This window comes from Thamnophis sirtalis, unplaced genomic scaffold (assembly GCF_051295495.1).
Source record: "Thamnophis sirtalis isolate CommonGarterSnake01/CBP01778 unplaced genomic scaffold, rThaSir2_p1.2 scaffold_12, whole genome shotgun sequence".
NCBI lineage: Eukaryota > Metazoa > Chordata > Lepidosauria > Squamata > Natricidae > Thamnophis > Thamnophis sirtalis.
Window position 1 is genome coordinate 22,851,733 of NW_028261392.1, and position 14,384 is coordinate 22,866,116.

General features: G+C 41.9%; 1 protein-coding gene across 1 annotated transcript in view; it reads right to left on the minus strand.

Annotated features, from left to right (window-relative positions):
* The window catches only part of ABCC4 (ATP binding cassette subfamily C member 4 (PEL blood group)), a 199,853-nt gene that overhangs the window by 147,345 nt on the left and 38,124 nt on the right, over nt 1-14,384 (minus strand). Inside the window, exons 5-9 of the mRNA XM_087726242.1 lie at nt 14,094-14,183; nt 11,181-11,344; nt 5,463-5,588; nt 2,647-2,896; nt 15-119 (exon numbers count right to left, since the gene is read on the minus strand). Of these exons, the coding sequence (XP_087582368.1) occupies nt 15-119; nt 2,647-2,896; nt 5,463-5,588; nt 11,181-11,344; nt 14,094-14,183 (735 nt within the window). The remainder of the gene's footprint in view (nt 1-14; nt 120-2,646; nt 2,897-5,462; nt 5,589-11,180; nt 11,345-14,093; nt 14,184-14,384) is intronic.

Here is a 14,384-nt window from a genome sequence, read left to right on the forward strand (position 1 = left end):
TAAAGGTGATTTACCTTGTCCCAGGCGCAAGTCAAATCATGTAGGTTAAGAAAAGGGTTTTCAATGTTATTTTTGAGTTGTGGTTTAAACAGAGGAACTTCATCAAGAATTAGAAAGTTCTGCATCAATGGAAAGAAAAAAAGAAGATTGTATAAGCACAAAACAGAAAAGATCATTTTTTTTTTTTTTGCTGAAACGCGTTCACATAATCGAAGAGTTTCAATACATTCAAAGAACATATCCACAGAGAAACTGAGTTAATTTTACAAAAAGAGTTTTAATAATTTTCTGACCAAGTCAAATCTTTCTTTTTAAATAAATACACACTGATCTAGATTTATAATTTGATTACTAATTTACAATGGATAACTAATAGTTTAGTTTATAATTTACAATATTTCTTGTATAGAAAATGAAAATCTGATTATCAACAGGAACAAAAGGTGGTTTTCTAACTTTATTCTGTGACTTCACATGTCTAAGTAGCAGTTCTGATTTCGCCTCACACAGCCTTCAGCAAAGATAGGCACTGAATCCTACCTACTATATCCCACCCTCAACTGGGCATACCAAAAAAAGAAGATTTAAAGAACTGTACTATAATATATAACAAAATAACAGAGTTGGATTTTGAAGGTCTTCTAATCCAATCCCCTGCACAAGCTGGAGACCCCATAGTACCATTCTGGATAAATGGCTCTTCTTAAAACCTAAATTGATGGAGCATCCACAACTTCTGAAGGTAACCCCTCCCACTGGTTAATTGTTCTCACTATCAGGAAAGAAGTAATGGGTGGCGACTTCAGCTAGTCCAGAATGCGGCCGCGCGAGCGATTGTGGGCGCACCTCGCTTCACCCATATAACACCTATCCTCCGCGAGCTGCACTGGCTACCGGTCGATCTCCGGGTACGCTTCAAGGTGCTACTTGTCACCTACAAAGCCCTTCATGGTAGTGGATCTGGGTACTTGAGAGACCGCCTACTGCCAATTACCTCCACCCGACCAATTAGATCCCATAGATTAGGCCTCCTCCGAGTCCCATCTGCCGGTCAATGTCGACTGGCAACTACGCAGAGGAGAGCCTTCTCGGTGGCAGCTCCGACCCTATGGAACGATCTCCCCGTGGAGATTCGTACCCTCACCACCCTCCAGACCTTCCGCACAGCCCTTAAAATCTGGCTATCCCGTCAGGCCTGGGATTAAAGACTGTAACCCACCCGAATGGTATGAATGTTGTGCTTTTAATGATGTACTGTCTTATGTGTTAATTGTTTGTTTCCCTCCCTTTTCGAGTTGTAAGCCGCCCTGAGTCCCCCCAGGGAAAAGGGCGGCATATAAATAAATTACTCAATACTCAATACTCAAAATTGTTGAAGAGAGATCCAACCTAGAACTTCCTGATAGTGAAATCAATTAATCAATGAAAAGACTTGCCACCAGAAGTTATGGGTGCTCCATCACTGGAGGTTTTCAAGAAGACATTGGACAGACATTTATCTAGAATGATATAGGGTCTCCAATTCAAGCAAGGGGGGGACTGGAAGACCTCCAAGGCCCCTTTCAATTATGTTATTCTATAACTTCTATTCTAAGTTCTATTCTAACCAATTTCGTTGTATTTATTTTGTACAATGACAATAAAGATTACTAAGCCATTAAGGTTAGGAGTATTATAATGGTCTCATAATGCCTGATACAATGAAATTCTCAAAAACAAAACCTTTTCTTCCTCTGGTAGCCCTGGCATTCATTTTCCAACCTCCTTTGTCAAACATCTGGTTCTTTTGTTAATTTTGCAGAGGTGCTAAATGTGCAGTTCATGGGTTGAACAAAGTCTATCATTATTATTTAGCAGGTTACTACCCTGTTTTCCCAAAAGTAAGACCTCCCCGGATAATAAGCCCAATTGGGCTTTTGAGTGCATGAGCTAAAATAATCCCTCCCCTGAAAATAATCCCTCCTCAAAAATATTGTAACACAGCAGCAGCCATGAGGTGACCACGCTTGCCGCCTCCAGCACCTCAAAAATAATAAGACCTCCCCGAAAATAAGGCCAAGTGTTTATTTCGGGGGTCAAAAGAAAATAAGACCCTGTCTTATTTTCAGGGAAACACAATACAATGTCTTGGTCAAGATATTTAATGGAATTGTTCCTAAATTCCATTACATAGCCAAATAATGGGAGTGAGAGAGATCCTGGCAATGGAATATATTTGCTGTTATTGATCAAGATTGACTAAAAAAGTATTGCACTATTATTGTATATTTTTTATTCTATATTATTCTGTAGGAGTTTTTTCTGTATTTTCCATGTATTTCAAATTATCTGATAAAACTGTACCGCTATTCTTGTCTCTAATCCACAATCATTCCCATTACCTTGAAAATCATTCATGCTCATTCAGTTGAACATCCTTAGTCAATAAAAAGCACCATAAATTCAGCCTACGTATAAGCAGTTAATCATCCGCAACAATTAAGAATTACCCTAAGGGAATTACATAAGGCAAATATTTATGCATTCTCTTTCTCTAGCTATAAAAGACACAGGGGCTGCCTGAAAGGAAAAGCATGAGCTAGCAACTTGTTAATTATTTCTAATGCTGCAACTAAATTCCACTGAATGTCCCCTTTGGATAATCACCTTGATTCGTCTAATGCTGACCAACGTTTCAGATACTTTCTCAATGGCCGCTGGGAAGAATAGAGTGACAGTCAGCCTCACTGCACCATACAGACAGACAGCGACAAACACCCGGCTCGCTGAAATCCGATTGCCCAGCAACACGTAGGTCATGAATGTCATAAACACTGTGATTTTGCTGGCAATGAAGAAGGATGCCAAGTTCATTCCCCGAAGGTAAGAACTCTTAAGAACCACCGAAATCTCCTTTCTGAAATTGAAATTTTAATAATTTTGATAAAACACATTATGTATGTATGTATTTTTAAGCCACTTCAACCAAGCACATCTAGAATGTTTAAATAACAATAAAGCACACAATATTAAAGAAAATCAATTCAGCATTAGCAATAAACTATCAAAACAATAGTAGCAGTGGTGGGATTCAACCAGTTTGCATGGTGTTCGGGAGAACCGGTTGTTAATTTTCTAAGCAGTTTGGAGAACCGGTTGTTGGAAGAAATCTCATTTTGAGCTTTTTCCACTGTACAGGGCTAATCCTGTAAGGAAGGCAGGAAGGAAACATTCTGGGGTTGTTTCTAGCCTAATCTTTATTGTCCTGCTTACAGAAACTGCCTCTCCAGTTAACCCTTATTACATTGTAACAGCTAAGGCAAAGCGCCCATCGACGTGAGTGACGTTGAGTCGTCCACGCCCACCCAGTCACATGAGCACCAAGCCCAGCCTACCCACCTGGTCATTAGGGCAGAGAATCGGTTGTTACATTATTTGAATCCCACCACTGCGTATATACCACATTATCGACTCTACAATGCCTTAAGCAGCCAGGTTCAACTCCATCTCAGCTATAGAAGCACAGCAACATCCTGTTTGGATTACTTCAGTGCATTCTATTGCTGCTATTCAAGGTGCCTGTTATCACTTTTAAAGCCCTACATGCAGCGATGGGTTCCAGGCAGAACAGCCCAGTATGGCCGTAGCAGTATTAGCCTGGAGCAGCAGCAACAGTACCAGTACGGTGGCTCGTTTGGCCCAACTGCCCACCCGTATTCTTTACCTGTTTTTGAAGCAACCGGGCCAATTGTGCACATGTGCACAGTGTGTGATGCCTGCACGACCTTCCCCAAGCAGCTGTATCCTTCCCCCAGGAGTGGAGTGGGAATGGGGATTTTGCAGTATCCTTTCCCCAGGAATGGAGTGGGAATGGGGATTTTGCAGTATCCTTCCCCCAGGAGTGGGGAGGGAATGGGGATTTTGCAGTATCCTTCCCCCAGGAATGGAGTGGGAATGGGGATTTTGCAGTATCCTTCCCCCAGGAGTGGGGAGGGAATGGGGATTTTGCAGTATCCTTCCCCCAGGAATGGAGTGGGAATGGGGATTTTGCAGTATCCTTCCCCCAAGAGTGGAGTGGGAATGGGGATTTTGCAGTATCCTTCCCCCAGGAATGGAGTGGGAATGGGGATTTTGCAGTATCCTTCCCCCAGGAATGGAGTGGGAATGGGGATTTTGCAGTATCCTTCCCCCAGGAGTGGGGAGGGAATGGGGATTTTGCAGTATCCTTCCCTCAAGAGTGGGGAGGGAATGGGGATTTTGCAATATCCTTCCCACAGGAGTAGGGAGGGAATGGGGATTTTGCAGTATCCTTCCCCCAGGAATGGAGTGGGAATGGGGATTTTGCAGTATCCTTCTCCTAGGAGTGGAGTGGGAATGGGAATTTTGCAGTATCCTTCCCCCGGGAGTGGGGAGGGACTGGGGATTTTGCAATATCCTTCCCACAGGAGTAGGGAGGGAATGGGGATTTTGCAATATCCTTCCCACAGGAGTAGGGAGGGAATGGGGATTTTGCAATATCCTTCCCACAGGAGTAGGGAGGGAATGGGGATTTTGCAATATCCTTCCCCTGGAATGGAGTGGGAATGGAGATGTTGCAGTATCCTTCCCCTGCCATGCCCCCAAGCCATGCCCACAGAACCAGTAATAAAAAATTTGGAATTTCACCACTGTTCAAATGGTCACTAAATGAACTGTTGTAAGTTGAGGACTACCTGTATTTTTTATAAATAACACATATCAGTGAACATACCTAATACTCCTGCCTCCTGTTTTCCCCACAACAACACTCCAGTGAGATGCGTAGGGCTGAGACCCAGTCACTGCCCCAAAATCACCTAGCTGGATTTCATGCCTAAGGCAGGAGTGGAATTCTGCCTTACCCGATTTTTAGCCTATTGCCTTAACCACTAGACCAAACTGCAGCTATGTGGTGGAAAAATCTACAGGTATGTGCAGGAAGATCAGGGTTGGATAAACTGATTGGCAGATTATAAGCAAACGGCTGGTAAGATTACTGTCCAATGTATATATTTTTTTCTCAACCAGAAAACGGCATGAATTTAATGCGCACTTGGATGAGGAGACCCGTGGTTTCTAACATATCAGACATGCAAAAGTCTAGGAATTCCTGTCCTATGGCAAAGGCAAGATGGGAATCTAAGAAAAATACATAATTTTTAATATGTATTTTTAAATTTTCAGGGAAGTAGACATGGAAGCAACATAGCATTTGATTTAATGTTTTAGATTTTGAAAAATTGTGATATATTTCAGTTCATTGCTATGCTAAATTATAAGCCTGACTTATTACAGGAAGAGATGCTGTATGAACAAGGGGAAAACTGGTTTTCTTTACCCCCATAACATTCTCAGATTCTTTTGTGGTGACTCAAAAAATCCTGCAATTCAAAAAACCAGCCTCTAGTTTAAAATCAATTAAAAAAACAACATAGGTATAGAATTTCTGCGAGGTATAAAATCACCTTCTCATGTTGCTCACAAGTTCAGCAAATGACTTTTCCCAGGCATACATCTTTATGATCCGCATTCCAGTTATAACCTCATTCATAGTCCTGATCCTTGCATCTGTAAAAGCTGCAGTCCTGCTCCTGAAATAGAAACAGGAAGCTATAGACTTTAAAAACACACACACACCTCTAATTCTAAATTCATAAAGGCTATTGTTCAGACATTTTCTTTTATCTAATGTGAGAATGTCTGTGCTACATTCAACAATGAAAAAGCATTCTCCCCACCCACCCCCAAATAAAAGTCAAGGAATACGCAATCAGAGAATAAAGATGTAGTGAACAAAACTGAAAACCCGTGTGTGAATGAACTTAAGATGCTTATGCAGGGGTGGGATTGAAAATGTTTAGCAACCAGTTCTCTGCCTGTTTGCTGAGTAGGTGTGGCCATGGGAGTGTGGCCTACCTTGCCTCCTGCACCACGGCAGGGGGCGCGATTTGCCCTCCCCAGGCTCTGGAGGCTTTTTTCGAGCCTCCGGGAGGTTGAAAACGGCCTCCCATGGGCTACAGAGGCCGGAAACAAGCCCATTGCTGAATTCCCAGAACTTCCAGGAGGCCTGTTTTTTGCCTTCCCCAAGCTCTGGAGGCTTTCCTCAAGCCTATGAGAAGGCAAAAACGGGCTCTCCCGGGCTCTGGAGGCTCTCCAGAGGCTGGAAACAGGCCCATTTCCGGACTTCCGGAACTTCCTGGACACCTTTTTCTCACCCTCCCAGAGACTCGTGTGGGCCCTGCACTTACCTGCCTTGATGAATGCGTGAAGACTCCAGGGAGGGAAGGAGTGGGTGAGGAAGAGCCAGCCATCCCTTCCAACTACCGGTTCAGCAAACCAGATGCAAAATTAGCATCCGATTTGACAGAACCAGTCCGAACCGGCTGAATCCCACCCTTGTGCTTATGAAAAAAAAAACATATCTAAGTCTAGTGAATTATTTCACGTAACATTAATAGACATACTGCTTTAAAGAACTGAAGATATACATAAGCAAGAATTGGGACTGACCAATGCTTATATAATAATCCCGTAGACATCTATGGGAGTATACATTAGTAGAAGGTGTATAGGTATAGAAATAGACACAGCTAAGAGAATCTATTGCTTCTTGCCTATTCTCAGGAGTAAAGCTGAGAAAGTGAGCAACCAATGGACAAAGATGACCACCATATTTTTCGGAGTACAAGATGCACCAGAGTATAAGACGCACCAAGATTTTGAAGAGGCAAATTAAAAAAAGGTTTTGCATTCTGCAGACCTCCTAAAAACAGCCTGTTTTTCATGAAAACAGGCCCTTTTTTAAAAAGGGGGGGGCATTAATTGCTTTTAGGAGGCTTGTAGAGTGCTTTGGAGGGTGGGGCCAAAAATGAGCAAAAATGACACATTTTTTGCAAAAACTGGCCTCATTTCTGCCCTTCCCAGTCCCCAGGAGCTCTCTGAAAGCCTCCTATAAGCTATGCACAGCCATTTTGGTGAAGGGGGCGGGATTTCAGGAGGCAAAAAATGCTATATTCAATGTATAAGATGCATCCAGATTTTCACCCTCTTTTTTGAGGGAAAAGGCTGTGTCTTATACTCCGAAAAATACGGTACTTGTTAACCATCTATCCTCCTTAAAGTTAATGAGAGACTAATAATAGCAACAAGGAATTACAGTCAGGTAACAAACTGCAATAACAACCAGAAACGATTAATGGAATAAGACATAATTTGGAATTTATGGAATTTGTATATTAACCGATTGATAATGTTGTGGCCCAACAGCAGCCAGCTGAGCTGTTGGTGGAATCTGACAGCGATGAATAGCAATAGCAATAGCAATAGCAGTAGACTTATATACCGCTTCATAGGCCTTTCAGGCCTCTCTAAGCGGTTTACAGAGAGTCAGCATATTGCCCCCAACAATCTGGGTCCTCATTTTACCCACCTCGGAAGGATGGAAGGCTGAGTCAACCCTGAGCCGGTGAGATTTGAACCGCTGACCTGCTGATCTAGCAGTAGCCTGCAGTGCTGCTTTTAACCACTGCGCCACCTTGGCTCTGAACACTATGGGACTGCACTGGAGGCTGAGGAAGACTTTGGGGAGTGTTCGGAGTCAGAGCAGGGACTAGAGAGGCCTGTTGGCCACCAGGTGGCATCTGAGTCAGGGAGCAGTGAGGAAGAACAGAGGGAGACTGTCCCTGACATACGTGCCTATAGGGCTGCAAGGAGGAGGGAGCAGCTTTGGAAAAAGAGTCACAGAAGGAAATAGGAACAGGTGGCTATTGATTGGCCCCGCCTGGAGTGCTTATAGGTGGGACAATGGGAGGGGAATTTTGCAGGAAACAACAATTTACTGATCCAGTCATAGAGAAATATTGGGAGAGTTCAAGCCTTGTTTCATAGAGACAGCTTTCTGAGTTCCCAGCCAAGGGTTGCTTATCTCCCTCCTTAGTTGTGGCAGTCAGCCAAGTCTGTGTCTGTATATATTGTAGAGGCTTGGGACAGAACAAATAGCAATAGCAATAGCACTTATACAGTGCTTTGCAATGCTTTACAGCCCTCTTTAAGCAGTTTACAGAGTCAGCATATTGACCCCAACAAATTTGAGTCCTCATTTTACCCACCTCGGGAGGACGGAAGGCTGAGTCAACCTTGAGCTTGGTGAGATTTGAACTGCCAAATTGCAGGCAGCAGCAGAAGAAGTAGCTTGCAGTACTGCACTCTAACCACTGCACCACCGTGGCTCATAAGGGTAAGATAATAGATAAGTCCATAGATGGAGTTAAAAGTAGATATACTTTCAAGGATGCTGTTAGAGCAGAGTCCAAACTTATGAACTCTGCTCTAAAGATTGGACATCCATTTGTCCAGGATGGTATAAGGATTCCTGCCTTGGACAGAGGGTTAGGCTCCAAGGTCCATTCTAGCCCCATAGTTCTACGATTCTATGTTTTGTCTTTTGATGACTAACAACAAAGCAATCAATTAGCTGCAGTGCGGAAGGTCATGGATTATTGAGAAATGTCCTTTGATAGATAAACAGAAGACCAAGTTTAATATTTCACAGTGCTGGAATTCTATTCATGAATATTTGCCAGATCTCAGGCTTAATACTAAATATTTTTATGCAGTCATCTAGCCAAAAACATAAATGTAGATATATTGATTGCCTTGTTTGCTTTCTTGTTATATTTACTATGATTACCAATAAAGGAGATTGCTAAAAATGATAAAGAGTGCAAAGGTGAAAAGTCTTATTTTCCAGCTTAAAATGCAAGGATTGTGCCGGATAACATCCATAAGACAGCATAGTATCCTGAACAATTTGGCAAAATGCTGTAAATATTAATAAAATTATTTCATGCAGTAATAATCCTAACACAGTGTTTCTCAACCTTGGCGACTTTAAGTTGCCAAGGTTGAGAAACACTGTCCTAACAGTTTGAAACTACTGAAATGAAAACATGTTATACATCTTAAAATTGCATAACTAAATGAAATGGAAAATTAACTATCATAAAGAACATGCCCTAAAAGGATGGAGATTCAACCAGGGCACCGTAGAATCTGTTATCTTTAAAAACATGAAGTCTCCACTTTCTCAAAACATCCTTGCTGTTTTGCTATAGAACTGAAACATTCCAAAGCTTAGCTGACCTCAGTAACACAAACCTCAACCTTGAAATACTTGCAGAAGTAACTGCTAGACCCAGGTCTACATTTCTAATGTGAAAATTTGCGATTATGGAATATAATTGTATATTATCTACAATTACAAGTATAAAGTAGCTCAGAAAGACCCAAGAACCTATTTTGTAGGGGGAAAAAACTGAGAAATATTTTCCACCTTCAGTTCAAATTCAGGCAATCCTTGACTTACCGCCACAATTGAGCACAAAATTTCTTTTGCTAAGTGAGGCAATTGTTGAGTGACTTTTGCCATGTTTTACAACCTTTCTTGCCACAGTTGTTAAATGAAGCACTGCCGTTGTTAAGTTAGGAACATGGCTGTCAATCTGGCTTCCCAGTTGATTTTGCTTGTCAGAAAGTCACAAAAGGTAATCACGTGACCTTCCAACCGTCATAAATACATGCCAGTTGCCAAGCACTGAAATTTTGATCATATGACCATAGAGAAGCGACAACAGTTGTATGAAAAACGGACAGAAGTCCCTTTTTCCGGGGCCTTTGCAACTTTGAATGATCACAGAATGAATTGTTATCATTCTAATACAGGACTACTTATATTATCCCTGTCTTCTATGTGTTCTGTGTTCCTCTCATTTCTAGATTTTCTTCTTCATGTCTGAGGTTCTACATCTCACCGTATCTACCATTTTTCCAGAAATCTGGCTGAGCATTAACATATACCGTATTTTTCTGAGTATAAGAGGCACCTTTTTCCCTCAAAAAATAGGGTAAAAATCTGAGTGCGTATTATACACTGAATACAGCATTTTTTGTCTCCTGAAACCCTGCCCCTTCACCAAAATGGCTGTGCATAGCTTGGAGGAGGCTTTCATAGAGTTCCTGGGGGCTGGGGAGGGCAGAAATGAGCAAAAAACGGGCCACTTTTTACTCACTTCTACCCCCCCCCCCGCCCCCAGGAACATACTATAAGCTTTCTGATGCCCTTTTTTTAACAAAAAATGGGCCATTCTTTGTTCATCCCCCCCCCCCCCAGGAATACTCTACAAGCCTCCTAAAGGCTATTCATGCCCTTTTTTTTTGGAAAAAAAATGGGCCCGCTTTCGCAAACAACAGGCCGCTTTTGGGAGGTTTGCAGAGTGCAAAACTTTTTTTTTGAAATTTGCCTCTTCAAAACCTTGGTGCGTCTTATACTCTGGTGCGTCTTATACTCCGAAAAATATGGTGGTATCTTTAGAGGTTAGTTTAGAGCAGGGGTGTCAAAACTCGATTTCATTGAGGGCCACATCAGGGTTGTGTTTGACCTCGGGGGAGCCGGGGGGCATGGACAGCTTGCCGTCACTCATGTCGGGGGCTCCTGTGGTAGCCCGACTGCTTTGCCACCAAAAACAGACTCCCGAGCTCTGTTTTCAGCTACGGCGACCTCCTACCACACTCTGCCAGCAAAAACGGAGCTCGGGAGTCTGTTTTCTCTGGCCGAGTGCTCGGGCTACCACAGGCGCCCCCGACATGCGTCTCGAAAGCCAGCCATCAACACACCCCAATCAACATCTAAAAAGCCACATACAACAGGTACTATATAAATACCATTCCGGAATAGCATACACTCTTCTAGAGAGAAGTTCCCTGAAGATGGACTCTAGCACGAGTCCAAAAGCTTGGAAGACAAAACCTCTGGTCCCAGTGACCAACCCAGATTGGATCCTACAACTAATTAATAAATGTAATCAAAACTTACAAGTCATGAATTCTGCCCCTTTCTATGCTCCTTTTCACACCTTCTGTAACTTTTTAAAAATTCTACTTTATAGTTTGCCTTGTGAAGAAAAACATAAGTTGGGTCTTGTGTATATCTTTGAATGTATAATAAAGATGAAATTTAAAGAAAATCTCTGTTCCACCAGTGCCAGATTTAGCAGACACTCATGTTTGAATCTTTAGTTTCAAAGTATATAACCTTTAAAAAAAACACAGACTAGAAAAACTAACCATGCTGAGTGGCAAGAGTTTTTTTTATCACTGTGAAGGGACAGGACCCCAATCACTCTTACCTTAGAGCTGAGAAGAGCCTGCCAATGCAGGTTTGAAAGGGAAGAAGAATAAACAGCACCACCATTCCTGCAAGACAGGACGGGCCAATCTCAAGCCACAGAAGGACAGTCACAGCTATTGCCTGAACGGGTCCAGCCCATAAGAAATGCAAGAAAATAGTCACCTAGGCAAAAAAGAAATTCACATGACTCACAAAATGAACTGAAAGTAAAAAAAAAAAAATCATGATAGCTATCAGTTTAGTCCACACATTTCTTGTGTGCCTGGAGGAAAGTCTTGTGGGACCCACAAAAAATCTATGTCTGGACATGTTAGGTTATATGTTTAAAAAGTTGTTGTTTTCCCTAAATACTTTGGGAATTCTGCATGTTACTTGAGATGCGCTGGAATTGCTCCTTACTAATATGGGATCTCGAGGCCTCAGCAACTGCTTGCACCATCTGAGATATACCATATTTTTGGAGTATAAGACGCACTGGAGTATAAGACGCACCAAAATTTTGAAGAGGAAAATTTAAAAAAAAGGTTTTGCACTCTGCAGACCTCCCAAAAACAGCCCATTTTTTACTAAAACAGGCCCATTTTTGTCAAAAAAAGGGCATGCATAGCCTTTATGAGGCTTATAGAGTGCTCCTGGGGGCTGAGGGGGCAAACACGAGCAAAAAAATGGCCCATTTTTTGCTCATTTCTGCCCTCCCTAGCCCCCAGGAGCACTCTGGAAGCCTCCGAAAGGCTATGCACGGCCATTTTGGTGAAGGGGTGGGGTTTCGGGAGGCAAAAAATGCTGTATTCAGTGTATAAGATGCACCCACATTTTCACCCTCTTTTTTGAGGGAAAAGGTGCGTCTTATAGTCCAAAAAATACGGCAGCTTCTTTTTACCCTGGCATTTGTCATCTCTGATCATCTCCACATCTGAGGCTTCATGAGCCAAAACACTCCTGTATCTTTAGTGTCCATGTTTTACTGTAACATTTCTCCAGGACATTTAAGAAAACCTTCACATGACACAAGTTTAATGCTGTCTGGTTTGTGAGCGTTCTAACCCATATCTCGTGAAACCAGCATACTTACTTTTAACCTATATGAAATCATCTACAGGCAGGGCTAATCCAAGTGACCTGCCCAAGGTAAAATAATGAACTTTGCACTTAGCTGACCTTGAATGATCTTTTTAAAAAAAACTAAGCATAGTCACACCTGGTTCACACTTTCTTGGCTACCACAAAATATCAGAACTATGCAAGATTGAATTTGGGTAAAATTCAAGAGAGCCGAGGTGGCGCAGTGGTTGGAGTGCAGCACTGCAGGCTACTTCAGCTGACTGCAGTTCTGCAGTTCATCTGTTCAAATCTCACCGGCTCAAGGTTGACTCAGCCTTCCATCCTTCCGAGGTGGGTAAAATGAGGACCCGGATTGTTGGGGGCAATATGCTGACTCTGTAAACCGCTTAGAGAGGGCTGAAAGCCCTATGAAGCGGTATATAAGTCTAACTGCTATTGCTATTGCTATTGCTATATGGGTCAATCACCGGGATTAGAGATTTAGTCTTCTAAGATTTTGGACTCATGCTGGAGTCCAATTTCAAGGGAATTTCTCTCTACTGTAATACGTGCTTTGGGCTGTTCTGTGAGTTTGTTTATGTGGTGTCTTCCTAAACACAACTCACAGAACAATCCAAAGTACATATTTTAGTAGAGACAAATTCCCTGAAGATGGGCTCCAGCAAATCTCTGGTTCTGGTGACTGACTCAGATTCAATCTCACATCATTATCTTGGGACATACATATTTGCCTTCATTCGTATCAAAACTATAGCCAACACTAGGATGCTTAAAAACTACACCAAAAGAAGGGTATGGTAAATCAGCTTTCTAATATTGTTTAGAAATCTTACATAGACGAGTCAATCTCTTAACTCACAAGGAGTTTGAAGGAGATTTATTGTTCTGCCATTGTATTTGAAGGAGCTTTATTGTTCTGCCATTGTACTATCCCTGAATGAATTTATAGATACCTTTGGCAGTTTTTAAAAGCCAACACGAGCCAGTTTAGTCTATAGGTTAAGCCACCAGCCTAGAAAGTGGGAGACCACAAATTCCAGTCCCCTTTTAATGCGACTTGAAAGCCAGCTGAGTGACCTTGGGCCAGTCACTCTCACTTGGCCCAACCCACTTCACAGGGTTGTTGTGGAAAAAATAAATAAAGCAAGGTGTGTTGGATATGTTTGCCACCTTGAGTTATTTGTGAAAATAATAAAGGTGGGATATAAATGAATAAAAGTAAAATTAATAAAATTAAACCTTCTATTGCACCCAGTGGTGGGATTCAAAAAATTTTTACTACCTGTTCTGTGGGCATGGCTTGGTGGGCGTGGCAAGGGAAGGATACTGTAAAATCTCCATTCCCACCACACTCCAGGGGAAGGTTACTGCAAAATCCCCATTCCTTCCCAATCACCTGGGACTCGGGAGACAGAGAATAGATGGGGGCGGGGCCAGCCAGAGATGGTATTTACTGATTCTCCGAACTACTCAAATTTTCCACTACCGGTTCTCCAGAACTGGCCAGAACTTGCTGAATACGACCTCTGACAGGACCCCAAAAAAGGGAAAGAGAGGAAAAAGAACAAAGTCCTCTTTAAGATTAGAGATTACTGTATAAGTTATTCTTCTTATCACAATCATCAACTCTAAAAAGACATCTGTTTGGAAATCACACTTCACCTCAATATAAGATGCATCCTACAAAGGATTCTATATAGCCTTTAAAAAGGGTTTTATCCATTGCATACACATACAAGCAAACCCAAGAACTTTCGTTCTATTTTGCTATGAATAAAAAGAAAGGGCCACTACTTAAGATCACTCTTAAGCTACATCATTCAAAATGTATGTCTCCCATATGGCTTACCTGATCAAATTTATTCACATCATTTGATAAAAGATTTACAATCTGACCAGTTGTAGTTTTTGACATGGCTGTATTACTCAGACGAAGCGCCTAAAAGCAGAAACAAATTATTCAAATACCACATTCATACACTGAATAGTATTTAGTCCCAGCATTTTCCCAACTTAGGTATATTTCATCTTTTTTTAATATTTCCTTTTCCAAAAATTAAATATACTACTCCCAAAAAATTTCCAAGATTCAATAATCACCTTATGTGTCAATGTAAGGCGACAAAAACTCCAAAAATCA